Source organism: Alexandromys fortis, unplaced genomic scaffold, assembly GCF_014885135.2.
Source record: "Alexandromys fortis isolate MF-2015 unplaced genomic scaffold, M_Fortis_MF-2015_v1.1 scaffold_18, whole genome shotgun sequence".
NCBI lineage: Eukaryota > Metazoa > Chordata > Mammalia > Rodentia > Cricetidae > Alexandromys > Alexandromys fortis.
Window position 1 is genome coordinate 9,118,786 of NW_026067897.1, and position 27,859 is coordinate 9,146,644.

General features: G+C 45.7%; 2 protein-coding genes across 4 annotated transcripts in view; one reads left to right on the plus strand and one right to left on the minus strand.

Moving 5' to 3' along the window:
* Positions 1-26,115, minus strand: part of Fam110b (family with sequence similarity 110 member B) — a 132,528-nt gene extending 106,413 nt beyond the window's left edge. Inside the window, exons 1-2 of one of the 3 annotated variants that reach the window (XM_050164394.1) lie at positions 25,857-26,115; positions 2,436-2,531 (exon numbers count right to left, since the gene is read on the minus strand). The gene's annotated coding sequence lies outside the window, so the exon portion shown is untranslated. Of the gene's footprint in view, positions 1-2,435; positions 2,532-3,277; positions 3,293-25,856 lie in introns of those variants that run through there. The other 2 variants (XM_050164400.1, XM_050164387.1) reach the window with 2 other exon arrangements.
* On the plus strand, positions 25,327-26,048 carry LOC126514767 (cuticle collagen 14-like). The gene is made up of 2 exons (XM_050163898.1): positions 25,327-25,523; positions 25,605-26,048. Exons 1-2 carry the CDS (start codon positions 25,476-25,478, stop codon positions 26,046-26,048), a joined length of 492 nt encoding a protein of 163 aa, XP_050019855.1. The 5' UTR covers positions 25,327-25,475.
* Positions 26,116-27,859: the final 1,744 nt, after the last annotated feature.

Genomic DNA, 27,859 nt, shown 5'->3' on the forward strand with positions numbered 1-27,859 from the left:
TTTTCCAAAGCCAGCTGAGAAAAGATGGAGCTAAGGGCATCATTGAAACCACCTCAGAGAACTGAGTCTGAGAGGCACCGTCAAGGATCCCCAGAGAGCCAGGAGCCCTTCCCCAGGCACAGGCGAGGCAGGCCTAGTGGAGCAGTGGCCACGGCAGCAGACATGGCAGCTACCATGCTTGGGTAGGACTCTCATCAGCCTGCCCTCTCAAGAGACAAGGAGTGCTGGGACAGCAGGGTTCTCAGATCAAGGCCTAGCAGGATGGAGAGCAGGGAAACAAAGATGAAGGGTGTGGGGGAGGGGGGCAGTAGGGTGACTAGATGGCAGAAGGAAAGCAAGCAGACTCCAGCCAGCAGAATCCCAAACGTCAGACAAAACCGACACTGCTGCGTTCAAATGCACACATCCTCCCAGGGGCATGACTTCCTTCGCAGTTCCTGTTCACAGGGCTAGCAGAAGCACCTCTGAAAGTCATCATGCCCTCGGGATCTTAGCAATGGGTTCTCATTCACTGAGTCCCCTCGGAGCATCTTCAATACAGTTCTCATTTGCGCTGTGCATATGCAACGCCGGCACAGAGACAAAGAAAGGCCTCAGATGGAGCTGCTGCTAATCTATGAGACACATAGCGAACGATATAATTACATATTCTTTTCTTTATGCCTCATGCGGGTCTCTGTGCATGGCTCTGTGTGTGTCTGTGTGTATGTGTGTGTGTGCGTGCGTCTGTCTGTGTCTGTCTTGTGTGTGTGTGTGTATGTGTGTGTGCATGCATGCGTGTGTCTGTGTCTGTCGTGTGTGTGTGTGTGTGGTGTGTGTGTGTGTGTTGCTAGGGACGGAGCTCAGTGCCTTAAACATGCTGGGCACAAATTCTACTTCTGACTCCACCCGGGCTCTATACAATTTGTCTACCTGGAAATGTCATTCATTTCAACTGCACACAAAGCAAATGCTATGCAATGAGTGCTTAGAAAATTCTCTAATACGATAGACTCGACTATGTTTTCACTTCAAAGGACAAAGAAAAGAAAGCCAAAATTTAAGTAAGCTGCATTTAATTCGTGTGCTGTGTATGTGTTGTTCAATTTCAGGTGGTTGGCTCCTTAAAGTCTGGGAAAAGAACATATAATAAAGGCGATAATATTTCAGAACATTTCATGCTTAAAAAGAAAGTATCTAATAAAGGAATAATTATGCATATTTAATTGCGTTTAAACTTATAAAAATGCAAGACTATATAACTGCCCTTTTATAGCCCTTTTAGACAGTACGGTAAGAACAGAAGGATTTAGGACTACAGATCATAACTATTCAGACCACTTGCCAATCACAGCCAAAGCTTTTATGAATGAACCTCTGTGATCTGAGCAGAGGCAATTATTTAATGAACTAACAATGGGATCACTGAACTTGTTGCCCTTCTTCCCTCCTACTGATAGGCTCTCATCGGCCTTCAGAGTCCTGCCTCACACACAACATGATAACACCATTCCTGTTTCATCACTATCACTGAGGGCTCCCCCTCATGAGGTATGCACGGGGTGCCTGGGACACTGCCTTTCATATACAGTAGCCTTTTCAGAACTACAGAACTAATTCAGTACGGGCAGAGCTCCGAGAAAGAAGCTTTACTACCCGCATCCTTCAGAACAGTAGACTATCAAGAACTGTGCACACATCTAGACTGTGTCTACATGTGAAATGCATTCATGTTTCACACATACCTTGTAGAATGGTCAGAAAGTCACTGTATAGGGCACTTTGGTGCACCCGTATTTTAACTGTGACACAGGACAAGGATAGAAACAATGTTCGTCTTGCAACTGTCATGTAAGGTCTCAGGTCCAGTGGAAATGTCCACATATTCATTGGCTGCGGAGCGGTACTGTTGCTGCTGTGTTTACCATGCGTAATTCGGATTCTACCAGACCTAACCATGAAGATCCAATATAAACAGAAAGTAGGTTCAGGTAACTCAGAAAAGCCAACTGTAAGCAAATGCCCAAGTCAGTATGCAGAGGGCAGGAGAGCATTTGTTTCGGGGCCAACAGCGACAATGAAGGAAGGACAGTGGGTACCGGGACAGCTGCAGCCCCATGCTCAGACCATCACCAGCAGCACTGGGAAAGAGTCAGGGGCTGCCACTCTTTGATGTCATTTCACCAGCCCTCCCATGCCACCCAGACTGCCAGAGGAAGGGTTCCGGTGTGTGTGCCTCAATCACTGGCTGACCCTAAAAGAACTCCGTGCCTGTGTGCTGAATGAAGCCAGAAGCAGACAGGAGGGCAGGAGAGAGGGTAAACAAGAAAGGCAAAGTAAAGGAAACTGGGAAAATGAAGAAGGGAAACCAAGACTCTGCGCAGCACACAGGAGAAACACATCCACTACTCGTAGTTTACATGTGAGTTTAATAATACATCTAAAAACATGATTACCTTTTATTTCCCTTCTAGGCCATGGAGTCCTGGCAGCTTTCAATTCAAGACTCTGAAAAGTAGGGATGATATTCTCAGTGTCTAGCTCGGGGATTTCTGAAAGGAAATGGGACATAGACTAAACGTTCTGATAGACAAGAAAAGGGATTTCAAAGAGCATAAAGATGAAACCAGTTTTCACCGAATCACATAAAGCAAAGCATTTCCTAAAACGCTGCAGGGAAAGATGGGTGGAGGCCAATTCCGACCTACTGTAGCAGGCTTTACATTGGTTTGAGAAAACAACAAAAATCAACAACTGAACGGGTTTGCTCTGGGCACGCAACAGCCACCCTGGGTTTCACACCCCCAAATGCAGCCTCCCTTGTAGCTACCACCAGGCTCCAGCTCAGAGGGCCAGGAGCAGCAGGACGGAGAGGCTAACACACCACAGCAGAACAGGGCAAGGGAAATGGAGCTTGGACTTCTAGAACTCAGTTCTTGTTATAAAGGAAGTGAACAGTGTATGTCCCAAATGCAACAGTGAGCTAGATTCAAGACAAGAGCGCCCCTACATGTCATGGGTGGCCAGACTGTGGGGTAGGCCATGTCAGAGTTGGGGCATACCATACCTCATCTTCAGGAAGGAAAAGATTATCTTAAACTGGCCCTAACCAACATGCTGCATTTTAAAACAATGACGAGAAACCAAGGCTCCCTGAGGGAAGTGGCTCTGCATGTCTCGTGTGTGTGTGTGTGTGTGTGTGTGTGTGTGTGTGTGTGTGTGAGACTGCTTTCACTGTACTTGGGGATAGCTGCATGAATCATCAAAGCAATGTTTATCCAGACATCTGGCAACTCACAAGAAGATTCAGGGCTGGAAATTTTAACTCTCTCTTCCTCCCACATCTGCTTTTGTCCGATGCCACAACAGCAAAAAAATGGACCGTATCTTTGCTTGAAAGTGGGAGGGCCAGGCAAGGAAGGATCTGCATAGGTGTCTTCTTCGTTGAACACACTATCTAAGCACGGATAGAAGAACAATTGGTAACTAAGGAATGGCTTGAGATTGCAACAGATGATGGCTAAGGAACATGTCACTTGGGGTCTCTGCCAGATCCACAACCATCAGACGCCCCTTTCTGGGGGGATGCATGACGAATGATGTACATGAGGCTTATTAGTCGGCCTGTACACGTTGACCCAGATTTTATATGGCTTTAAATACTGACAGAAAGCCCGAAAATGTCTACTTTAATAACAGCTAAGAGGCATCCACCCCTACACTGTCACCTAGAAACCTTTCCAGATAGTCTGATGCTACCAGATCACTCAGCAATGCTCTGCCATATATGAAGTAGAATTTAGCATAAGCTTGAACGAAAATGAAGACTCAGATTCCATATTTCTCTTTGGTTCCTTTGGTGCATGAATTTTAATGAAGCTATTTTATACGGGACTCCAGGGATTCAAATCAACAAAATCATATACTTTTAGAATTATCTGGGTGTACTTTTAATGTACAAAATGTCTGAGCCCAATTTAATTGTGACTCAGAATAAAATAAATGGTTTTATACTATGCTATTTTGCAACTAGTGGGTATTTTTTTTATTTTGGCTCAAAATTTCATTTTCAGCTTTATGATTATTCTTGCCTGCTTTCATACTTTTGAAGAGAGGAAAATGAAGAGCTAAACTCCATTAAGCTTCAGAGAAATTAGAGTCCCACAATTACAGCTGAAATGGAACGGCACACGTGAAGAAATCCAGTGTTGGATTATCTTCAGAGTTGTCATGTGACATCAAAGTCCTCCTACTAAAATAACTAACGTCATAAGTGACTGAAACGTGAAGGCCTTACGGGTATGTACACAGCTGTCCCATTTTCACTAAGGAGAGGAGTTCCAGAGTGCTTCAACAACTGCTCCAAAGTCACACAGCACACCTGAGCGTTCAGAGTTCCCACACGCCAATTTGATTCTCTGTCACATCACAGTCCATCCTTCATTTCCACAAGTCTCTGAAGAGCTAACAGTTGTATCTATTCCAGTGTAAAATAAAAAATATTCCATGGCATTAATATAAAATAATTAATGTAAAATATTAATACTACTTCATAGGGCAACTTAACCACCAGAGCATAATCCACATTTTGTTCCACTGTTCATCCTGGCTGATGTGCTGAGGATCCATGGGAAACTCAAGTAAAATGTGGGATATTCTAGGCTTGGGTAATCTAAAACTACAATTTCTCTCTTGTTCTTAGTCAGCTCATAATAACAGGGTTTGCTAACATACAGTTTCAAGTGATTTTATAGCCATCTATCAAGGGAGCTCAGAGTGTCCACAAGCAATGTGTAAAGTAAGAATCTGAGAACTATTCAGCAGCAGACCCACCATTAAGATTCTGTATTCTCTGAAACTCCAGGACTGCTCAGTTTGCTCAGACCAGCAGCTACCTGTTGATTCCCACTGTTTACATGGGTGGGTGCTGGGTGCTTGTGATCCCGAAAGCCCGAGGCAATGACCACCTTACTTCAGATGGATGAACACAATGGCTGCAGAGTGGCCTTCTCTGTGGCCTGGAGGTTCCATTGGGATGAGTGTGTGTATAAGGGTAGGGTGGCTTAGCAAATCCACTGATGATTTCTCTAGTGAGTGTGAACTGATACACACAGGTAAGCGAAGTATTCTGACAAAATATGTAAAAACAATGGGCATACAGGAGGCATGTAACCAGAGGGTGTTTGTGTAAAACCACACCGGTTCCACGCTCTACTCGCTGCGTGCCACAGGAGCTCAGCTGAAAACTTAAAAACATACACACAGAGATATACAGATAGGGACATCCTTGAGACAAAAATGCAAAGAATGTCCCTTTTATTGTGCTCAGGGTCAGCTTATATAGGGCTCTGGCCATGACCCAGCTCTAGGGATCTTTCAGCTACAGACTCCTCAGAACCAACCCCCTTGCCATCAAGGTCTCCTGCTCAGAGCAGCCTAGTTGTTTACAAGAAATTCAGGGTCTGGTGGACTGCAGTCCCCAACATGTTTGTTGTTGTTTGTTGTTTTCTTTTTTCTAATTCTCCCCATCTCCTTGGGTTATGGATCCTGATTTATGGGCAACCTGCAAATTTTCCGTCATGTTGCAAAAAAGACTACACAATTAACAATAGTTAGAAAATCAAACCAAAAAGACTAAAAGGTGGTGGTATACACCTTTAATCCCAGCACATGGGAGACAGAAGCAAGGAGATTTAAGTTTGGTCTACAGAGCAAGTTTCAGGACAGCAAGGGCTACATGAGAAACCCCCAACAAACCAAAAAAAAAAAAAAAAACTGAACACATCACATACCAATGTTTTTTTCATGGGACAGGTGCCTTAAAGCCATTTGCTTCCTGGGGATTAATTTATCTGGACTAAGCTGAAAGTGAGTCCCATAAATAAATAAATTTATAGGGGAAAAAGGCACACTACAAGTTTCACTAAATACACTCAAATTAAATTCTTCCAACCCATCATTTATATTCATGGATTCTCTAAAAATAGCACTTAGCAAACCACAGTTGAGAAAATGTTATCCATGTTAAAAATGTTTAGAGAACAACTTGATGAAAAAATCTATGAAACTGGCTGCAGGGCCAGCATCATGATCTTTTGAGGATAAATATGTACCCAGCTGCAAATTAAGACTAGATGCACCCAGTTGTAAGGAACACACCTTTCCAAAAAGCACATGGCCTCTCCCAAGAGTTCACGCCCACACTTCTATACATGGTATGTAGTCACACAGTGTAGCACACTAACACAAGATCTTCAGCCTAGCACATTATTAGCTGAGTGTTACTTAATCAATAATCATGTCATTCTCCAGGGCTCCAGTGACCATGAGTCAGAAGCTAGAAGTAACTCAGACAGAAAAGATTATATTCCTATATCTATATATCATGATTCCTATAATTATGAACCAAATCTAGACTTTATTAAGTTCCCAACCAAATGGCCGGAAGTAGGTAGGAGGGTCTAGTATTTATTCTAGATACATGAATAGAAGCAAGAGACTCTGAAAGTGTCTTAGGGCAGTGGAGACAGACCAGCAAGAGGGCAGTGAAGCCTCCTTACTTTCAATGTTTTCATTTGTGAGGCTCTGATATTCCCTAAGTCCAACATTCGTTAAGAGGAATTGCTATGGTCAGGCTAGTCCTTCCGCAGTCTCTACCCTCACCTGCCCAGTAGACACTGTGCTTCACATTTGTTAAAGTCTCCTGTGTAAAATCCCTTATTAACTGATGGAAAATATTTCTTTAAAGAAAACCACAGGGGTAATGAACCCCCAACCACAGAAGGCAGAAAGAATTGATCTCACCTTGAGGGTGACTGTTAAAGTATTATTTTTAAATAACTAGCTGTTAAATTAGTCACTGTGTTGCTTGAAAAATAAAAATTACAGAATGTTATTTAAGTCACCCTCGGATACAATGCCAAGAAACTGTGTCAACAAGTTTCTGCTTCCTATTATTATATTCTGGCAGTTCCCCACCCTTTGTAAGCATCTCCAAATTCCAAGAGGTAACTTCAACAAAATGCAAGTCTTTCTTTTTCACTTAAATAGTTCAGGCTAAGCTACACTAGCCAAATTAGTGAGCTTCAGGTAAGAGGACATGTCTCAAAAGACAGCAAGCATGTTCATGCATGTGAGAGTCTCTCTCTCTCTCTCTCTCTCTCTCTCTCTCTCTCTCTCTCACACACACACACACACACACACACACACAATTTTGAACTGGAGACACAGCTCAGTGGCAGAACGTTGGTATAGCACGAATTAGGCCCTTTGTTCTATCCAGATACTGCCAAAAAAAAAGTTTCTACTATATATTTATCATAGGGTTTAGCACACAACGTCTTAGCTTGCTGTAAGATAGCTCCGATGTGCATCATCTCTAAGAACGCTGCTTAACTGCATACTTCTGCTTTTTGGGAGATAATCACTAGCAACCCTCCAACTTGGCTCTCTCCTCTATGCTACATATATAATTGGAGCCCTCCTCAAGTGCTTTTCTGAGCAGGTGGCACTAATTCCAAGCCAAAAAATCTACTCTTGGCTTTCCCGCAGATCCTAAGATCCATTCATCTTCTTCAGAAGCAAGTGTAAAAAAGATGCCAATATCAACACTGGTATGTTCTGCTATCCTACAAAATTAAGTACAGCATTAGTAAAATGTAATGTAATCTGTTGGATGACTTTTCTTTAAAAGGCTTTGGCAGGTTTTGTTGAAACATGTTTTTATATTATATATTTTTTAAATTGGATAAAATATGCATAACATGAAGTTTATCGCCTTTTCCATATTAATCATACCACTGGGTGATGAAATACATCATTACCAGCATCCATTTTGAGAACTGTTTTGTTCTTAAAAACCTAAATGTTCTGCTCATTGAGCAATTCCGCATTCTTTCCTTCTCACCCTGGACCGCATCTATTTTCCTTCCTGACTGACCACGCTTAATACTTGGTACAAAGAGGATCATGTAATACTGTCACCTCATAGCCAGCTTCTTTTAAGTTTTCCCCATGGTTCAGCCACACTGCAGTGTGTTACATGGGACATTTCTCATTTCTGGTACTGGAACATTCAGCCGTCATCACTGAAACAGAAGGCCGGGTACGTTTCAGCAGCAAACCCTTGTGAGTGGACGGGCAAAGTACTAGCGGAAGACTAGCGTGTGAACGAAAGCAAGGGCCTCCCTGCATGGCCGGGATCAAGAGACGGCTCTCCAGCCTCAGAATGCTATTTACTGGCACGGGCCAGTGCCTTGCAACAAGGATCTGCAAGGAGTGTGTTAGCTCAGCCGCATGGCCTGGCTATAAAATAAGATAGGAGGTTTCACTCTGGTTGACTTTTGATACTTAATGTTTGCTTCATTATGTCTCAGGTCTCCAAAGAAATCAATGTCAGGAAAAACGGCGTGGCAGGGAAACTGAGACTATCCAAACTAACGCCTCCACAACATATACTTCAAAGCTGATTGATGTTAACTTCGCTATCTTAATAGTGAAATGGGTAAGGAATCTCAAACCCACATGACTGAAACCGCAAGTGTTTCAGATTTCAGATTTTCATACAGAAAAGGAATCTTCTTAGGGGTGGAAACCAAGCTCAAACACAAAACTTACTCTATGTCTTTCTTAAAGTGTTCCCGAAAGTTAACCTTTGAATTCGCTCACGCCCATCATGCTGCACTCTCAGGTCAACACAGGTCTTAGGAAAAAGTACTGCTCGTTAGTCAGTAACTACCTGGTTTAAAAAGATTAGTGCTTACAGATTATCTGCCATCAAACAACCCCCAAATGGAATCTTACTTCTTTTCAGAGTTTTCCTCTGTATCAAATAACAATATATTTACTATCACCAACAGAATATTTAAAATAGTAAGTAATAATTATCTTTTAGTTCCTAGTGGTAGCAATGCGATGAATTAGTTCTATCTTAGGACCTTCAACTTGCAGGTTTTCTAATTCCCTGTGTACCACACAAAAACCACTTTTTCTGTTCCCTGCTTCTTCCCTGACTAACACTACAAAACCGAACTTCTCAAGATCCCAGGTGTCACACTATGTAAGACCTTGGATTTGATCTGTTCTGTCTGCTCACTTAGCTGCCAATCAACTTGTGTTAGTATGTAGCTGCTCTGGGCTCTCATTTGGTCTCCAGGCCAACCCTCCTAAACACATCATCTTCATGCCCTGAGCCGTGACTCCTCTCTAGAATCTATGGAGGCTCACTGGAGCACTTCCTAAACTGGGACTCCTCTCTAAACTCTACAGAGGCTCTCTGGAGCACCTCCTGGGCCAAAACTTCTCCCTATACTCTACAGAAGCTCTCTGGAGCTCTTCCTTGTACAGGGCATCCCCTTAGGAGAAGCTTGATGAATAGCCAAATTCAAGGAGTCTAACTACGTTGGGACATAATGAAAGCGACACCTACTGGCTCAACCGTGGTCAAAAATTTGACCTATAATCCATCCAGACAGATCAAACAGTGCCAGGAATGGGGGAAGGGCCTGAGCTTATTCCTCACCACGATGTACATCAGCTTTCTAGCCATCGTTCTGGGTCACTCCACCTGTAGAGCATGCCAGCAACCTCAGAAACACCTCGACTGAAGGCAGGTCAAGAACAAAGAGTCTAAATCCCAGAGCAGAGTTCCAGAGTTCCCACTGACATGCAAAGGGGAATAGAGGCCATTTCTGCAGCTAAGCTTTGAGGACACAGGACATCATTATGCAACAAGAGATAACAAAGATTTACTTCAACTTCTAGCTTTCTTTCTTCCCAGTAAAATCTTTTACCTGAAAGTATCAATTTCACAGATTACAAAAATAACTAAACTTCATCACAATGACATTGGCACTGTTCTACTTTCTCTCAGCCACACACGCCAAAGAGAATTCAGCCTTCTCAAATGCTAGCAGTGATAAAAAGATCCTCCGCTTGGTTCTGTTGAGTGTGACAGTCAGATTAAAGGGGTCAACTACATAATTAAACCATAAAAACAAAATGGGTTTAATACTGCAATAATAAATACTTCAATATTGGGTGTTAAATTGGTTTCCAAATAAAACTAGTTTTCACTGTAGAATATACATCCCATTAGATTTCTAATCAAAGTCCTGATAATTTTGCAAAAGTTTTTTATTTGATCTATGGGGGCTTTTTGACTCAAGGAACTGAGACAGAGTTCAGAAAGAGTTACATTATTTCCACATATTTAATTAATTCAATAGTATCTAAATCAACTTTGCTAGAATAAAAAAGAATTTCAATATGTAAATTTAACATCTATCTTAAAGTAAAATAAAGTAAAATTTTATTTTGAAAATAAAATATCAGCTTAAAAATTAAAAAAAATTAAAATCCTGAGAAAAAGAAAGACTAGAGTTTCAGTGTAATGTCTTGATTTTCTTGGGTTAAATTTAATGTACAGGATACATTTTCCTTTAAGATGAAAAATGAAGATAACTGGTTTACTTCTGGGTACCTAAAATGCTCAGCAAATGATACCCCCAAAAGCAAGTCACAGCTGACCCAGGATTTTAACTGTGAAAATCTACACAGCCTAAAGGCAAGTACAAAGGACTACAGCAAAATCACATGACTTAAGAGGAAGAATGATTCTGCTAAAGATGAGGAACATTGGTACACAGTGTGCTGAGACAGACTGTTATCCCAGCACCAGGGAAGTGGAGGCAAGAGGATCACAACTTGAGAGCTCATCTTGGGCTAAACAGACAATTTCATTCAAGCCTGGGCACTGAGCAAGGCTCGGTCTCAAAAAGTTATACGTGTACATACAGACATACACATACGCATGCATGCCTTCTAAGGAATATGGGCTGCCTTCGGAGGCTCTTGATGGGAAGGCTAAAGCATTCATTGCTGGGCTCCAGTGCTGACAGGGGCTCTTACTATCCCACAGGTCCTCTGCAATGGTTTCATCCAGGCAATGACCCCTCCTTCCAGCCTGAGATCCCCAACGAAATGTACTTGCTATCCCAATTTTTTTGTATTTTGTTTGGTTCGGTTTGGTTTTTTTCAAGACAGGGCTTCTCTGTGTAACAGTCTTGGCTCTCTGTAGACTGGGCTGGCCTCAAACTCACTGAGATCCACCTGCCTCTGCCTCCCAAGTTCTGGGATCAAAGGTGAGTGCCATCACCGCCCGGCTTTGTTGTCCCAGTTTTAGCACTGACTCTTCACAAGTAAGACTTCATCACCAGTTTAGAATCACCAGCAAAGGTGTGGGAAATTCCAAGAGTCAGGAACCAGGACGGATTGGCCAGGAGGTGCATGATGGCACTAACTCCATTGCAAAGCACTTGCCGGCCCAAGGTTTCCCAGCGTGTGCCAGGGAGGATGCTCAGAGATCCCATCATCCCTACTCCAGAAAGGAGGTCACTACACAAAATCATGTGATGGGCTGATAATCTGGGTCACAAGGCAGGTGATCTTGAACAGCCTTTGGACGGAGCACTGGTATCTGTCCTGCCGCTGTGGCTCTGATAGCTCTAGTTTTGCTTGGGTCTCTTCTAAGCCAGAGAACAGGCGGCAAAGCTCTAACACTTCCCTGCAGGTACCAGGACCTTAATGCACACTCGGTCAGTCCCCCTCCACAGGAGGCCCAAGGTCCAGCCACAGTCACAGAACAGGAAGGGCTGTCCTGGGACTGAGGGCAGCAGCTTCACCCCACCTGCGCTTTGCTTCCAAGTGTTTATCAGCTGGCAGCAGTGCTAAAGGGGGAAGCGACCTTATTTCACGACGACGAGCCCGAGAGCGCTCTGAATAGACTGCTCCGCTAATTCCATCGCAGAACAGGCACAGAGCCTCCAGGGCCCGATACAATCATCCCACGAAGAGAGGCAGAAAAGATGTGTGAGAAACAAAGCGGTCACGACAAGGAACGGGCAAAGCCAACAGGTCTCAAGATGCTGCAGTATGAGCCTAGGACTGCAGGCCAGAGCGATGACTACATGGATCTCAAGCTTTCATGGACCATCCCTGCCCCCTACACAGCAGTTCAGTCTGGACTGGGGGGCCTCTGACGTCACACTAGGCTGAAACCTGCCTTCCCGCCATTCTCCTCCATAGATTCTGCTTCAGTGATGTAGAGAACATACACTTCGCTAATTCCTAAACGGGCTTTCTGAGATAGCAAACTGCTATTGACTCAGCCTAGGAAGCGCCAGGCTGGGGCAGTGCCCAAGGAGAGACGACACAGCACCCAGCACCCATCCTGCACCATAAGCCCCCTCGTGGGCCTGAGGACAGCTACGAACACACACATGTGAACATGCACGCGCGCGTGCGAGCGTACACACACTTTTGTGCTACTACAATGGTTTGGGTACTTCCGGCTATGATCCTCTTCACCTACACAGGGTGAAGACACCACAACGACAAGCATTTGAAGGAAAGAAATCTCTGCTGCAAGCGTAGCTCAGCCAGCCTCATACCCAGGGTCAGCGTACTGGTTTCATACTAAATACAGCCTCTAGGAAGGCGGGTCCTGTGGAGACACCAATGTGAGCGCCTTCACCAGACAGGTTGGGGTAAGTAGGGAGGGGACAGTCCAGGTAGACCCAAAGTCAGGGCCTGTGAGAGCTACTCCATCACACCAAACTCAAGTGCATGAGCCCTCAGATACCAGAAAAGGGACGACACCACCCAGCAGCACATGACCTCTCCCAAACAACCTAAAGACTGTCTTATCTCTGCACCAATGCCTGTGTCATCAGGGTAGGACCAGCTGAGTACCTGTGACTGGAAACTCTTGGGACCTAGCTTTCACAATACCTAGAAGTACTTCAGATGTTGGGAAGTGATATCTTCCTTTTCAGATTTTGGAATACTTGCACAATTTGACCGAGAAGCATCTCGGTGTAGAACGCTTCAAAATCCCAAACTGTTTGAAAGGGCAGACTTCTAAAATGTTCAGATTTCAGTATATTCGGATTTTGGAGAGGATCAGGGAACACTGAATGTGTTACCACAACTCCAAGAAAACCCAGTGAACTATAGAAACTCAAATGCAAACCTATCGAGGCCTTCTCATCTTCTAGCCCAGGAACCTCGTGAAAGATAAGAGGCATGAAGCAAGCGACTTGCGATTTGTGCTTAGGGAGCCCATTCTGGCTTTCAGTTACTACTACTTTGCCTTCTGTGAGTACACGGCCATCTGCTTAGCAGAGCGCTGCCAAGAACATGGAGTCAAGGAATTGCAGAGTCTTGCATGGCAGTACTCAGGGGAAATAGCAAGCCACAGCCATGAAGCACACACTGCCTTCCGTTTTCTCCTACAGCCATAAGAAAAAGGAAAATGGAAATAAGTAATCGGCAGTATTCTGACTTTAGCCTAATAAATCTAGAAAAAAATCATTCCAGCCAGTATTTAGTATAAAAAGTGATAGGGTTACTATTTTGTATTCCCTTCTCAAATTAAATCTTCAAACCCGGGTATAGTTTTACAATGGCAGAACGTCTCAGTTCAGGATGGCTCCATTTTCAGTGCCAGGTGAGCAAGCGGCCAGTGGTCCCCCACAGCGGCCAGTGATCCCCCACAGCGGCCAGTGGTCCACCATAGCAGCCAGTGGTCCACCATAGCATCCAGTGGTCCTCCCCACAGCAGCCAGCACAAGTGGGGGCTGCCAGTGTTTCCCGAAAAGACCAAGGCATTCACCTCCGATGCCAAACGTCTCCTGTGCTCTCAAATCTTTCAGGATGCCGTTCCTCATTGCCACTGCGAACTCCTTCAGCATGTGAGGGACTGATGACTCACCGTGACCTATAGATAAGGACCACACACACCACAGCACAGACTTAAGTCTGAACCAGATGGCCAGCAGACTCAACCGGCCCCATTACAACCGACATCCTCTGTTTATTGCCGGGAAGAAGTGGACTTCACGTCTCTGCATCCAGATCACTCAGGCATCATGAAGCTATGACTGCTTCCTTTGTTCTTTTTATTCAGAACACACAGGGCTGAGGAAAATTCAAGAGAAGACATCATAACAGAAGGCTTTTAGAATGACCAGGGAGCACAAACCAGAAAATACACAAAAAGAACTTCAGGCTAATGAAAGAACAGGGGTGGAGCTTGAGATGGTAACAAAGAGGATTGCAGGTGCTGTGGCCATGCCAGGGAAGACCCAGAAAAGCCCACGATACTTTCTTTTAAGCACAGCAGCCAGGGCTTTGAGCAGCCTGAAAATGGGACCAGCTGATCTCTCAGCTGACGCAGAAGTGAGTATATCAGAGGCAAGGAGATGAGAAAAAAAAAAGGTTTCCAAGGTAGAAACTAAGATAGAGGTACCCCAAGAATGCAGCAAGACCTGGGCAAGGCAGAAATGTCGGGGTTGGGGCATTGAGAGGGGGCATGGCTGAAGGATCCAAAGGGTTCTCAGTTTCCAGTAAGCTGCCGCGCATGACGAGAAATGCCTGAGAGTCTGACCAGTCCTCAGCCTGCACAGTGCAGGCCCTGGCTCACAGAGGCATGCCCATTGGGAAGCTGAATCAGTCATGGGAAAGAACTCACCCTCTCTAGGGAAAGCGTCCTGTTTTTTTTGTTGTTGTTGTTGTTGTTGTTGCTGCGATAAACCCTATCATCAAAAGCAACCTGGGGAACAAAAAGGCTTACAAGTTACACTTCATCCTCAAGTGAAGCTAAAGCAAGACCTGAAACAGGGACTGATGGGGAGCAGTGCTCCAGGCTTGCTCAGGCAGGTTTCCAGCACAGCCCAGGACCACCTGCCCAGGGGTAGCACACCACCTATAGTGGGGTGTGGCCTCCTGTATTACTCAGTAGTCAAGATAATGTCCCACAGACATCTTCATAGGCCAACCTAATGGAGGCAATTCCTCAAATGAGATCCCTTCTTCCCAGGTGTTATCGAGGGTTGCTTCAGGTCGACAAAAGCTCCAGACATGAGGTTTCCCAGGTTTCCACGGAGAATCAGCTGAGCCACTGAAACCTCTGAGCACAAAGCGCTGTGACGTGTTAGCTGCTGGAGGCTGCAGGAGGCTGCAGGAGACGACTGCAGGAGGCTGCAGGAGACTGCAGGAGACTGCAGGAACATCGCTCTTGTTTGCAGAACGAAGTCTCTCATGAGCTTTCTGCTGTTTCACAGGTCCAAACGCAGGGGAAACATGCATTCTGACACAATATTCCATGTGGCATACTTTTTTTTTGGGGGGGGGAATCTTTAAACCACCTCTGCTGCTACTATTGCAGGTGGCATTTCATAAAATACCCTAGACATAGTGGCTTCCACACAGAGACTTCTCACGGTCCGTAGATAAGAAGCACAGGGCCAAGGGGCCCACAGATTTGCTGTGGTAAGTGTCCACTTCCTGGGTCACATATTGTAGCGTATCGCTGTGTCCTCAAGATCAGGAAGATATGGGATAGCTCTCTGGCTCTTTTACGATGTCGCTAATGCCATCTGTGGAGTCCTCTTCCCTCCTAACCTAATCACACCCCAGAGCACCCCAATCCTAGCACTTGGGGATTGAAAGCAAAAATATACCAAGTGCATCATCTATAACATGATGTGCTATGTTAAAAACAGAGCCAGGAACATAACACAATTGTAAAGGTCTGCCTCATTTTTGTATATTTTAAGATTTTTTTTAGATGGACTTAAGGAAGAATAAATCAGGCATAAACAATCGAATGCTTTTAATTTAGTTACTGAAAAAAAAAAACCGAAGCACCTTCTTCCTTTGTGGAACCTCCCAGGTTAGAGTAAAAATGTTCCCCACTATTAAATCAAACATATTTGATGTTGAAATCAGGTAGTATATATGTACAAGCTTCAAAACACTTCCCTCCCTGTTTTAAATTTCAAAAACAAAGAAGAATGAAAACGATACATAAAGAATAATTATGAAAAACTGTTTTTTATACCTTAAACTTGCTGGTAGCAATACCAGGATACCAGGCATTAACCATGAACTGGACGGACACCTGGTTCATGGATGATCAATACATCATTATGATTAACACATGATCATTTTCCTTTGCCAGACAATCTATACCAGACAAAAACATGTGCACCTTGATAAACTTCTGTTTCACAGAAGAGATACACAAAGCCAGAGAAACTTTGTAAGATGATGCAGCCATCAGATGAGGAGAGCAGCTCTAAGATGCAGCCATCAGCGGAGAGCAGCTCTAAGATGCAGCCATCATCAGCGGAGAGCAGCTCTAAGATGCAGCCATCAGCTGAGTTCACAGCAGACATGCTGGAGGAAAGGAAGAGCCGCAGAACGACAGCCCAGAAGGTCTCCAGAGGACCGAGACTTAGGGGACCTAGTTGGCCCATTTTAACAGACTGGGAAAACTACATCTTCCCAGGGTGATTTTAAAACATTCACCTAATTAGTGAGGCACACTGATCACACCAGGAGGTACTCGAGAGCAATGGTTAGAAGGCGATCGGAATGACCTACAGGGTACCCAGAAACTTCAGCTCTGCATTAGTGTTTTCAGAAGAGGGTGCCACTGAACTGAGGGACTTAGGTACAGCAGTTGGCCGACCACACAGAACAAAAGAGCAAGAAGAATGAACTCACTCACATTCTTCCCCAGTTCACTCTCTGCCTGGCTGCTGGAGCTGAGCCATCTGTTAGCCTGACCTTGGTCTGGTACCCACACTTCTGGTGGCCCTTGTTTCCCCGTAGACAGCAGCCTGTGGGACATGTCAGCCTCCCTAGTCTCAGGAGCTTCTTCCTTATATTGTATTCGCCCCTGGCTCTGCTTTCCTGTAAAGCCCTGACGGCTGCAAGGCATGGGCATTAAGGCTGTCAGGTAGTTAAAACGCGAAACTGGAAGAAAGGGGAAGATACCTAAGTATATTTCAGACACACAACCCACAACGATTTGTTCCCGTGTGGTGCGTTAATTAAAAGTTCCTGTGATGTGGTTTCTTTATAGCTGACTCTCAGTACCTAAGAATCAGAAGGCTTCACGTGGAGAAATGGCTCCAGAAAACCCTCAGGGGAAAGAGCGGTTGGGGATTAACAAGGAAAACAGCCCAGTCCAGTGCTAGAGAATGTTGAAAGGAGAGTAACTGCAGGAGAAAGCAGATAAGCAAGGCAGGAAAAGTCACGTGAGCTGAAACACAACACACTGATGGGAAGGCAGAGCCAGTTCTGCTGGGGGGAAAAAAAAGAAAAGAAAAAGAGAAAAAAAATGCAGCATGGATGCTCACATTGAACACAGAGCAACCTCTCCCCCCAACACACATACCTCTCCCTCCTTTCCTCCCTCGCCCCCAATCTGGCAGGAGTGGACTCTCACCACCTCTAAAGAAATGGGCGGTTTTATTTGTTTGTTTAGTTTTGTTGATTTTTTAAATTCAAGCAATTCCAATAGTCCACAAATCTTTCTTGGTACTATTTAAGAATATTTCAAGTACCTGCAAAATATATTTTATTTTATAGTGATAATATTCTCCCCTAGTACGAGTTATAAAAATAAATTAATAAAATCTTTAATAAATCAAAGAACTAAGTTTCTGCACAGTCAGCCGGTTCCCTGAAAGCCACCTTGGCCACACATAATGGTTCGGCTAGGTCCCACAGCCAGGCATGCAGCCATATTGGAGCCCCAGGCACTGCAGGGCATCAACAGCCAGTCACCCATGGCCAACACACAAGAACAAAGTCCCACCAGGAGGTGACCACACAGGCCATTAATCCCAGCACTGGGAGTCAAAGGTAGGTTGGATCTCTGTGAGTTCGAGGCCAGCATGGTCAACAAGAGCTAGTTCCAGGACAGGCTCCAAAGCTACAGAGAAACCCTGTCTCAAAAAAACAGAAACAAAAACAAAAAACAAACAAACAAACAAACAAAAAACCCAACAGAAACACAGCGTTTCAATTATTGATCATTTGAAAGAACACAGGGCAGTGAGAGGTTAAAAGGGTTTTTAAATGCACAAAAGCACAAGCATATCTACAAAGAGCCTCCCAGTTCAACAGTGTTTCTTTACCAATGAAAATACACACACATACACACACACACACACACACACACACACACACACACACACACTATCATCATCTGCCACCATGTGCCCAGTTTCCGAAGTTTATTATTCATTGTTTTGCAGTGCTGTGTGCGGGTAGCACCGGGGGCCTCTGCATACTAAGCATGTGTCTCCAACTCAAGCTGTTTCCAACAAGAATGGGAATGGTGGCCCTTGGTAAGGCACGGACAGAAAGTTGACAAATGTGGCTGCATGTGTGTGGTGACTCAGTGTGTACATGTATGCACATCCGTGATTATGGGGTGTCTGCACGGGGGTCTGAACTTTGTGTTTTACTCACCAAACTTCCCATTAAAAAAAAAGTGTGCAACAAGCAACTGGTAAGCCCTTCGAAAGACTAAAGGGTTAAAGATGACACAAACATCGTTATTTCTAAAAGAAGTATTTCCTTTTGAAAGCTATGAGAGCATTTCAAACAAAGCACCAGCTGGTAACAGCAAAGAGAGACAGTCCCTAAAAGTGACAGGAAACCAGGAAGCAGGAACTGGGGAAGAAAACCCCCAGTCCAGAGTAGCAGCTGACCAGAATGCTCCACTGCCTTGGGCCGGCCACTTTCACACAGGTGACACTACCCCCCACCTTGACTCCCGCTGCTTCTCAACCTTTTTATTACTGTTATTTATGGGTAGTTGTATATGTGTATGCGTGCCCCTGGAGGCCAGAAGAGGCCATCACATTTCCTGGAGTTGGAGTTACAGGTCCCCTGGCATGTGTACTCGGAGCCCAGCTTAGATCCTCTGGAAGAAATGGGAGGGATCTTCACCATACCCCTTCTGGGATTTTATTATCTAACAATTGGGTATCTGTAAGCAGAAACACCGGCCTCAGGTGACCTGTGGCAACATTCAACTCCGAGAACAAACAATCCTTAGTTTCTTATAAACCATGGCAAATTCGCTGCCCCCCAAAGGCCCTTGCTCCTAAACACAACCTCTTCTTCCCTCCAGCCTCTCTGCTCCCACACTGTGAAGAACACCTATGCATACCTCAGCTGAAAAGTCAGTCACTTCACAGCTGTGGCAGAGATCACCACTTGACATTAAGGTCCTGGGCTGTGTTACCAAGATCCCAGAGGATGAGGGCCTCCTGGCCAGCAGCAGGGCAGTGCAGCGGGCACTATTTGGCCAACCCCAGTACCAGACCCTTCACAACCTGCAGCTTAAAGGTGAGCAGCTCTGGCCAAGGCTCACTCAACACACCAACAAAATGCATGTGAAGTCTGGGTTAGGGAGAAGAGGAATCGGTGAAATCCACCAAAGCAGCTAAGGACGGGGCTGCTACCCTAGCTTCGGCAATCACGGTCAACCTGATACCGTAAGTTCTGTCCTGTGGCTCATGTGATGAGATCATATGACCGGGAAGGACTAACGCACGGAATCCATAAGAGAGAAAGACGGGAGTTCTGCACTTGGTAAGCTTCTCACCTAACTTCCACAGTGGTTTTGGAAGTAGGTAGGGCAATCATTCCCATGGTAAAGACAAGGAACAGAGGTCTTGCAGGCTCGGGGAACTAGCTGGACTTCCCAGAGCCAGTTGTACCTACACTGACTGGACTGGGAAACTCTCCCTCTTCTCAAGGAACCTACTTGCTGTTTGCTGGCTACAAGTACACTTCTGACCTGGGATTGCCAGGGCCTCAGCCTGCCCGGTGACTTAACAGCAACAGTGTGGATCTCCCAGGTCTGTCTCTACTCAGGGACAGTCACAGGCACTGCCTAGAACCCAGACACACAGAGAGTGAGAAACTCCCTGAAACACGGCAAATCTGGCATTGCCAGATTCCTGGTCTCCGCGATAGCAACCGCCTAGACATAAATGCAATGCGCATCTCCCTCGTGTGTATGGGAAGCACACTGCAGTCTTCGTGCCCAGTGTCGTTTTCTGCAGCAGTTTCAGAGTGGCAGGCAGGTGCTTCCTCAAGGCCTGACCTTGCTCGTTGTCCTCCAAAACACAGGGCTTCGTTCACTTCAGTCAGCGACACACAGTAAGTACAGGCCAGCAAGTCCCCGCAGTTCGATCTGCAGAACAGGCTGCAAGTCTCTGATTGCAATGCATACATGCTTTCCTGTCTCGTGACCTGAAATCAGGACCCTCCTCACAACTCGTGTCGTGTCCCAGTCCATGTGACAAGATAGTTCTATCCCAGCGGCAGGCGCGGAAAGGGACGTTCTGTCTCAAAGTCAGAGGTGTGTCAGGTAAGGAGGAGAAGTCCACGACACCAGCCCCCCCCCCAATCCCTTAGTAATGGCTTGATGCTTCCACCACTGTCTGTCCCCTTCCCCACAACTGAGTTTCCAAATGGGGACATTAAAGCCAGGTCCCCTCAGGATCAATCCAGCAGCTCCTTACATACAGAGTAAATGGAATGCACACATGTGAGCACAGAGAGAGAGAGAGAGAAAGAGAGAGAGAAAAAGAAAGAAAAAGAGACAGAGAGACAGACAGAGACTGTGGTCTACAACGCCACCAGGTGACCTGGTTCCTTTGTTTCTTATTACAAGGGTAGAAGGAGTTCTGGCTATCACAGGGCCCTTGCATAAGCCATCCCTATGATCAAGCGTCCTTCAAATGTTGCCTTGTTGATTTGCTTTTAATGATCACACTCACTAGAGTTCTCAGTGAGACTCTCTAAAGCCACACAGCCCAGGTGGTAAGCCCTCACCATTCCCAGCCATACTTGTTATTCCTTTAAGTTGGGTTTTTGTATATTCACTTAACTCAGTGGTTCTCAACCCACAGACCGAGACCTCTTTCAGGGTCACATAGCAGGTATCCTACATATCAGACACTTACAGTAAAATTCGTAGAAGTAGCAACATTACAATTATGAAGCAGCAATGAAAATAGTTTTAGGATTGGGGGTCACCACAACATGAGGAATAGCATTGCAGGGTCACAGCTTTGAAACACCACTGATTTAGTTTATTGCCTGTCTCCTCAGTTTGCCTTCTGAAGCCTCCTGAGGTTAGTTTTGATTGACAGGGTCTGGAATAGCCAAGGCAAAGCGCTTCAATCACACCAACAGGGCTTGTTGAGGATAGGTTGGCTTCTGAGCGTGACTGTGAAGTAGGCACTTGATCTACAGTCAGATGAGGCGGGGAGACGGACCGCACATGAGGGCAGCACCATTGCCCAGGCTTCCATTCCTGACTGCGTTGATGGAGAAAGCCAGAGGAGAAGCTCCCACCTCCCGCTTTCCAGCTGTAGTTGCAATGTGACCGGCTGCCTCAGGCTGTGCCTCTCCGACTTCCCTGGAATTCTGAGCCAAATAAATCTTTCTCCTCTAAATTGCCTTTGTCAGATACTGAATCATAGCTACAGGACTCAGAGTTAAAGGAAAAGCAATTCATAATACAAGCCAGGAACAGGCAGGGACTAACTACGTCTTTCCTGGCTAGTGTTTATTAAAAAAAAAAAAAAAATTCCTGGCACACAATAAATCTCTGCAAACAATTTTTAATATAGTAACCATAATAAGAGAAGATATTAACTATATTCTTTTGTATAATTATTTCTTTTTTATTACTAAGTTTATGGAACCAAAGCATCATTGGCAAGAAGGGTTATTTTGAAATACTACCCATGATCCTTCTTTAAGAAGACATCTAAAAAGGTGAAAAAACCATGTAATGTCAGGAGGAGGGAAAAAAAAAAAAAAAACCTGCTTTTCGTTACAACACAAACACCCGAAAATCCCGATGGCTTAGGATTGTGTTTTCAAAGTGCTTATCTGGAACTGGACAATTTCAAACCACACTGATCTTGGCCTGGTGCACAAACCCCACCATGGAATTCTTACGACTCTTCCAGAAATCAGTCTGCTAAATGACAGTTTCCTCGAGCTGAGGTGTTCTTTGAGTCTGTATCCAAAACGTTTACAATTTTAAAATTCCCACTCTAGCAGCAACTGAAAATTGTGTTATTGTGACCCCCCCCCCCCCAATGCTGGGAGAGAGAAAAAAAGGAAGCAATTTGTTTGGCTACTAAGCTTTAAAAGGAGGGGGAGGGGTAATCAAGGCTCATAAGTATAAGTCCTTATGTAGCTCCCTCATGAGACGAGGGGAGGGAGGTCAAAGCTCAAAAGAGATATATCTTATACACAGGAGATATGTCTACTCATGAGAGAAACTGCATCACGTGAAAAAGATTAAGCTCCTCCTCAGTCCCTTCTCATGCACAGGAAGAAGCCGAAGATGTCAAAAGAGGCAGATGGGTTGTATGCGTTTATTAATTTCATATCGCAAGAGCTTCATTAAGAAACCTGCCCAAGTCGTCTACAAACAAGATGAAAAAGGACGGTGGCCGAGGAGAAAAGGTTGGCTCGTATTGGTATGGACGGTGAGAGGATACATTCCCACAGCTATCGTTCAGTTTCTCCATGTCCATCATCCCACGTGAGACCTTTCATGGCCCAGAGTCACGGCTGCATTAAAGCTTTGGGGACAGCAGGCCAACACTGGGTCACCAGCTCTTTTCAGGGGTCCCCGAGTACTGCTTGTTTATATCACTATTTGTGTTCCTGTAAGGTGGTCGACTCAGAAACACCAGCCATCAAAAACAAAAACAAACAAACAAACAAAACCCCATTAAGTTAGTCTGCCTCAACTGTCGAAAAAAATATGCAGGGACTGTAAAACAGAGCAGAGATTTGCTTCGACCTTCACCGTCCTATCTAGCAGATGAAAGCGATCCTCATAAACAAGCTCACGGTGGGAGGGGACGTCATAAGGCTAAATGGAGAGTTAGGGCTATCATGAGCAGACACCCCAAACAGACCCAATGGCTCAGCCATCTTTACTAGCCTTTTATCGAATTCAAAGACACTCAGCTGCATCCTCACCTCCTAAAGCAGGTCACCTTTGTCATGTATTATGACATTCCTCTGGGGCTAAAGAGAAAAAAAAAAAAGCTGAATTTCTACTAGTTTTGGACTGTTTGATGACCAAGCGCTAACCAGAAAACCCAGACCCCATCACTGAGTGATGAGATTTCTTGATACCAAAGCCGAGGAGAAAGGAGCAGGCAGCTCCAGCCGCCTAAGGGGAGCAAAGGCTTTGCCTCCCTGGGCTCTGGTACTTACACACATCTCGCTGTTTATTAGCTATGAGACGGATGAGGCATGCGATTCGCTCACAGAAAGCAGATAACAGCAAAGCTATTGGCTGTTAGAGGAGTAAGAGAAAGTCTAGAGATAAGCTGCTGGTAGAACTGGCCTTCAGAGATAACCGATGAGGGGCCAGAGAACCCTCTCCTGTGTGCACTTACTACTTCCTAGCCTGGGTGCTCACACAGCCTGGATCCCAGCAGGACAGAATAAATTCAGTCATCACCTTGACATCAACTCTCATTACAACATGCCAGGATTCCCCCCCCCCAAAAAAAAGATAAGAAGCAATAACAATAAAAAGAAAAAGAGGGGGGGGGAGCACAGACCCTAAGACAGGCTTCCCTGAATTAATTCAAACTGTTAATAGGCACCTTGTCATTTATTTTTCTCTGTTGAAGATGCATATCAGAAAAACAAAAAGTCGAGGGGAGCTGGAGAGGCTCTTGGCTTAGGTGATTCCACCTAAGTTTAAGGTGGAGAGACAAAAGGGCAGAGTATAGAAATGATTTTCATAAGCAATGTTTACTGAACATCCAGAACATTAGAGGGCTCTCAAAGAGAAAACATTCTCCAGGAAAATGCCCAAAAGATTTGAAAACAGAAGAGGAGACGGGTGCAGGCCGGTGTCTGCATTGTGGGTTTCTCACAGAGAGACAAACACTGGTGGTGCGGATTAATCAATCCCTGGTTTTCATACCTGTGCTGTGACTGGGCTCCCAGAGCTCCCCACAGCACCACCTACTGGTCCTGGGCTGTACCTACAGCAGCACCACTTCTGGGAGGACCCCCAAGACTTGAAAACATTGAAAAATGAAAAAGACTGCCACTTCAAAGTCAATGGTGGAGCTAGAGGGTGGACAGATAGCTAGCTGACGAACATATCGGCTATCGAAGTTGTAAGCCCCATCTTCTGGTTACTGAGAACGGCAAGTGGGTAGTTTTATTTTTCTTAACTGTTTAGGCTTTAGATCTTGATCCCAAGGTCTTAAAGCTAGAGTCAAGACATTCTCTGAGAAGGTGGTCACACAGCGAATACATTCATCTTTCATTAATGATAGGAATGAAGAGGGTTAACTAACACTATGACAACGTGGGTATTTTAACTAGAAATTGAAATCACCATTCTATACCTTGAGAAGGGGTGATCTGGGGACGAGGTTCAAAACAGAGGTTTTCCCTTCCGTGTAAGCCCTTCACAGACCACGAGGCCCCTTAGAGACAACCAGTTCTCATCATGAAACCCACTAGGCCGTGACTGGATTCAGTCTCAGAGACCCAACCAGTAACAAATCCTCTCTTCCCAGACACTGAGGAGACACAGCCAGGAGCTTGTCAGTCTGCTACAAACAACCCAATCTCAATTCTGATCTAAAATTAAATCACAGACTCAAAATAGAGCATGCTGTAAAAGATCTGGGGTGGAAACAAACAAAAGAAACATTTTTTTTTTCTGAACACCAAGAACATGAATTGAAAATAAAAACAAAATTAAATATAGCTGGTATTTTCCTAGCTCTGCTTCCACGGCCTATATTAAGGCCTTTGCAGATTTTCGGGCTCAAGAAGCAATGCCATCCCTGTGTTTAATTCATGATTTTAAGGTGAAAGATCCAAGAACTGTTACAGAATAAATGTAATGGGGCAGATCAATGGCGTGTTACCATCAGCCTACCCTTATCTTTAAATAGCGATGCATAATAAATACCTCATTTGAATGAGCAGGTCTCAATAGCACAAAATGAACACAAACAATAACAACAGCAACTACCCAGTACGGTCACATGACTTAGCATGGTGGGTGCTAAATAACTCTTTAGCACCAACAGAGGAAATGAAAATGGAAGTCGTATTATTCATACTGAAAAAATGCTGATTCGGCTATCATACTCTTCTCTGTAAAAATAGACTCGGCGGTCCTCACAAGCCAGCCAGGCACTGTTGTCACAGATGTGCACCAGATTTGCACAGGACATAACTTGGCTGTGGGGAAACCCGGAGTTTGTCTGAATCTTAGGCAGGAAAGAACGCCTGGTCTTTCTTGGAGAGAGGGTGGCGTTCAATAAATCCGAATAGCAGCTTGAAAGGGTTAAAAAAAAAAAGCTGGCGTCAGGTGGCTTTATTCCCACTTTGGGAAGTAATAAAGCAAAGTTATCTCCTCTTCCTTCTCCACTAGCCAGGATGCAGAGACTGGCCACTGCCGCTTACACCGTCAGGCTCTAACAAAAGGAGGGCAGCGCAGACACCCAGCTGCCCACAGCCTGGCATTGTCGCCAAGTACCGAGTGGCGCTAGGTGACAGGGGCACGAGTGAGGCAGGACCAATTTTATCTATTCCCAACCTGCATGTTTTCAAAGAAAGAAGAGGCAACCGAGCTGTGGGAGGACTGGAGGGTGTGTGTGGTGTGCTGGGGGAGGGGGGGGAGAGGAGGGAGCAAACAAACTTTCAAAGCCCTGGGATCTGCATTCCCGCAGGAACTAGCAGCCCACTGGCGCGCCCACGGGATGCCCAGCATGGGGACGCAGCACGGAGACGGGCAGGGGCCGCCGCCTCCTCACCCACCCTCTCCTCAGCAGCTAGCGTTCCTTCCCAGCCTCGGCCTCGCCGCCAGCCCGGGGCTCGCAGCCGGGCGCAAGGCGGACAGCGAGGCCGAGATTCCAGACGCCCTGGCCCGGTCGGAGCAGGACCCTGAGCCGAACTCTCCAGCCGCCAGCGCCCCAACTTACCTTCGCCGCGCTCCCGCCCCTGCAAGGCGGCCAGGCCCGGCACCAGGCTCCGGAGACCGCGAGGAGGAGCTTGGGCCCCGCGGGGCACTGCAGGCCGACGTGAAGCGGCCGCCGGGTCCTCACCGCCCGGATCCGAGTGGACCCCAGGGGCCGAACGGGCCTAGACCGCGCGGCAACGGAGGGCTGGGCTGACCGCCGCCGCGTTTGCACCTCAGCACAGAGGGGCGGGCTCAGGCAGGCTCCGCCGGAGAGCTGGGGAGGGAACTTGGAGCCAGTTGCAGCGGCCCAGAGCTCCTGTCCCCACGCAGCCAGCACGCCCCCAGGAGCGCCCCGCCCCCAGCCCACCTTCCCGCCCCATCCCCTCCGCAGCCTGCTCTCCTCCCCGCCCCCCTACATGTACCCCGCCCACATGTACCCCGCCCTGCTCCCACCAGTCCCACGCCCACCCTGTGCCCCACTGCTGCCACCCCTGAGAAGCTACCAGGGATGTGACTCTCCCACGCCAGGACAGTACAGACCGGTCTGTGCTTGGTACCCAGAACCTGTATGCAGATGCCATGAGCCCACCTGAGAGCGCCTTCTTGAAGATCTTGGCGCCCATCTGACTCCACGTGGTTGGTAGCAGGGTGTTCTCCATGGGCAGGAAGCATTCAGTAAGAGTAAGCACAGTCTGAGCTTCGCTAATAGGAAATCTAAAAGTTAAAAATCCATGCTTATCCAAATGATCGAATTTAAAGGAGTTTGCGGGGTCAAAATACTTTTCTCTCAAAAATATTATGCAAAATGTCTCAGTTTTTAACCCTTAGTACTTTGAAGTGTGACGACATTTGTATGGTTTTTCTCGGAAAGACCATTTATATGTGTTTAAATTATTCAACTCTTAACTCCTTCTAGGTCAGAAATTATAAACTAACAGTCAGATTTCCATAATAAATTTCTGCCTATTTACAAGAGTATTGTGTTAATAAGTGACTTAACGCTAGGCTTTGAGTGGAACTTTGGCATGCAAATGAGTTCCTCAGCAGCAAATTACACTGTAGCCTCCGTTCCTCCTCCAACTCCAGTGACAGCTATTTTTCATTATTACCATAGCAAATGAAGGCAGGCAGTTTCCAGCCAGAGCAGACCCTCCCAGCCACCCCCGACACACACACACACACACACACACACAATTTTGCTTATTTTTTTCCTGGCCTTTATTTGCTCCTTGCCTCAACCCATTGTGTATGAGACACAAACCTCCATTTCAGGTGCCCAGGATAGCCAAGGAAAGTGTATCCCGTCCCCCGGACATGGAGATGGGAGGCTGGAGGACATCATCTACTCAGGAAGAATCATGGCTCTCTCTCCTAACTGTGTCAGGTAAGCCTGCAGCAGCTGAGGGTACCCAACCAAAGAACAAAGCCAAGTCAGAAGAAAACCTGAAGCAAGAAAGCCAGAGAAACCCACATATCAACCAAATTCTCAAAGCCCTATCTGAAGTATCTGGATAGGGTGTCTAAGGATGTGTACCGCAAATTGTCTTTCTTGCTCAGGAAGTGTTGCCATAGGCTCCTTGTCAAAATGTTGACTTACAAAATCTTAAAAGATTAGCTGTGGTAGCCCACACCTTTAATCCGGGAGGCAGAGGCAGAAGGATACCTGTGAGTTCGAGGCCAACCTGGTCTACAAGAGCTAGTTCCAGGACAGGCTTGATAGCTACAGCAAAATCCTGTCTCAAAAAACCAAAACCAACCAAACAAAAAAATTTTAAAAAGATTATCCTGTGCTTTGGACATCAGAAACATAACTAGTGACTTCTATCTAGCTTTGGTGTTGCCCAAATCAAAGTATTTCTTGATAATAAAGTATAGGCCTAAAAGTCACTTAAACACACTCCTGGGTTTAAATAGGATTAAGGTTCTCATTGATGGTCATCTTACTTTCAGTGAAGAATTAATGCACCCAAATTGTTCTTACCATAATGCGAACCCAAAAAGACATGTGGCCAGAGAACAAGAGGC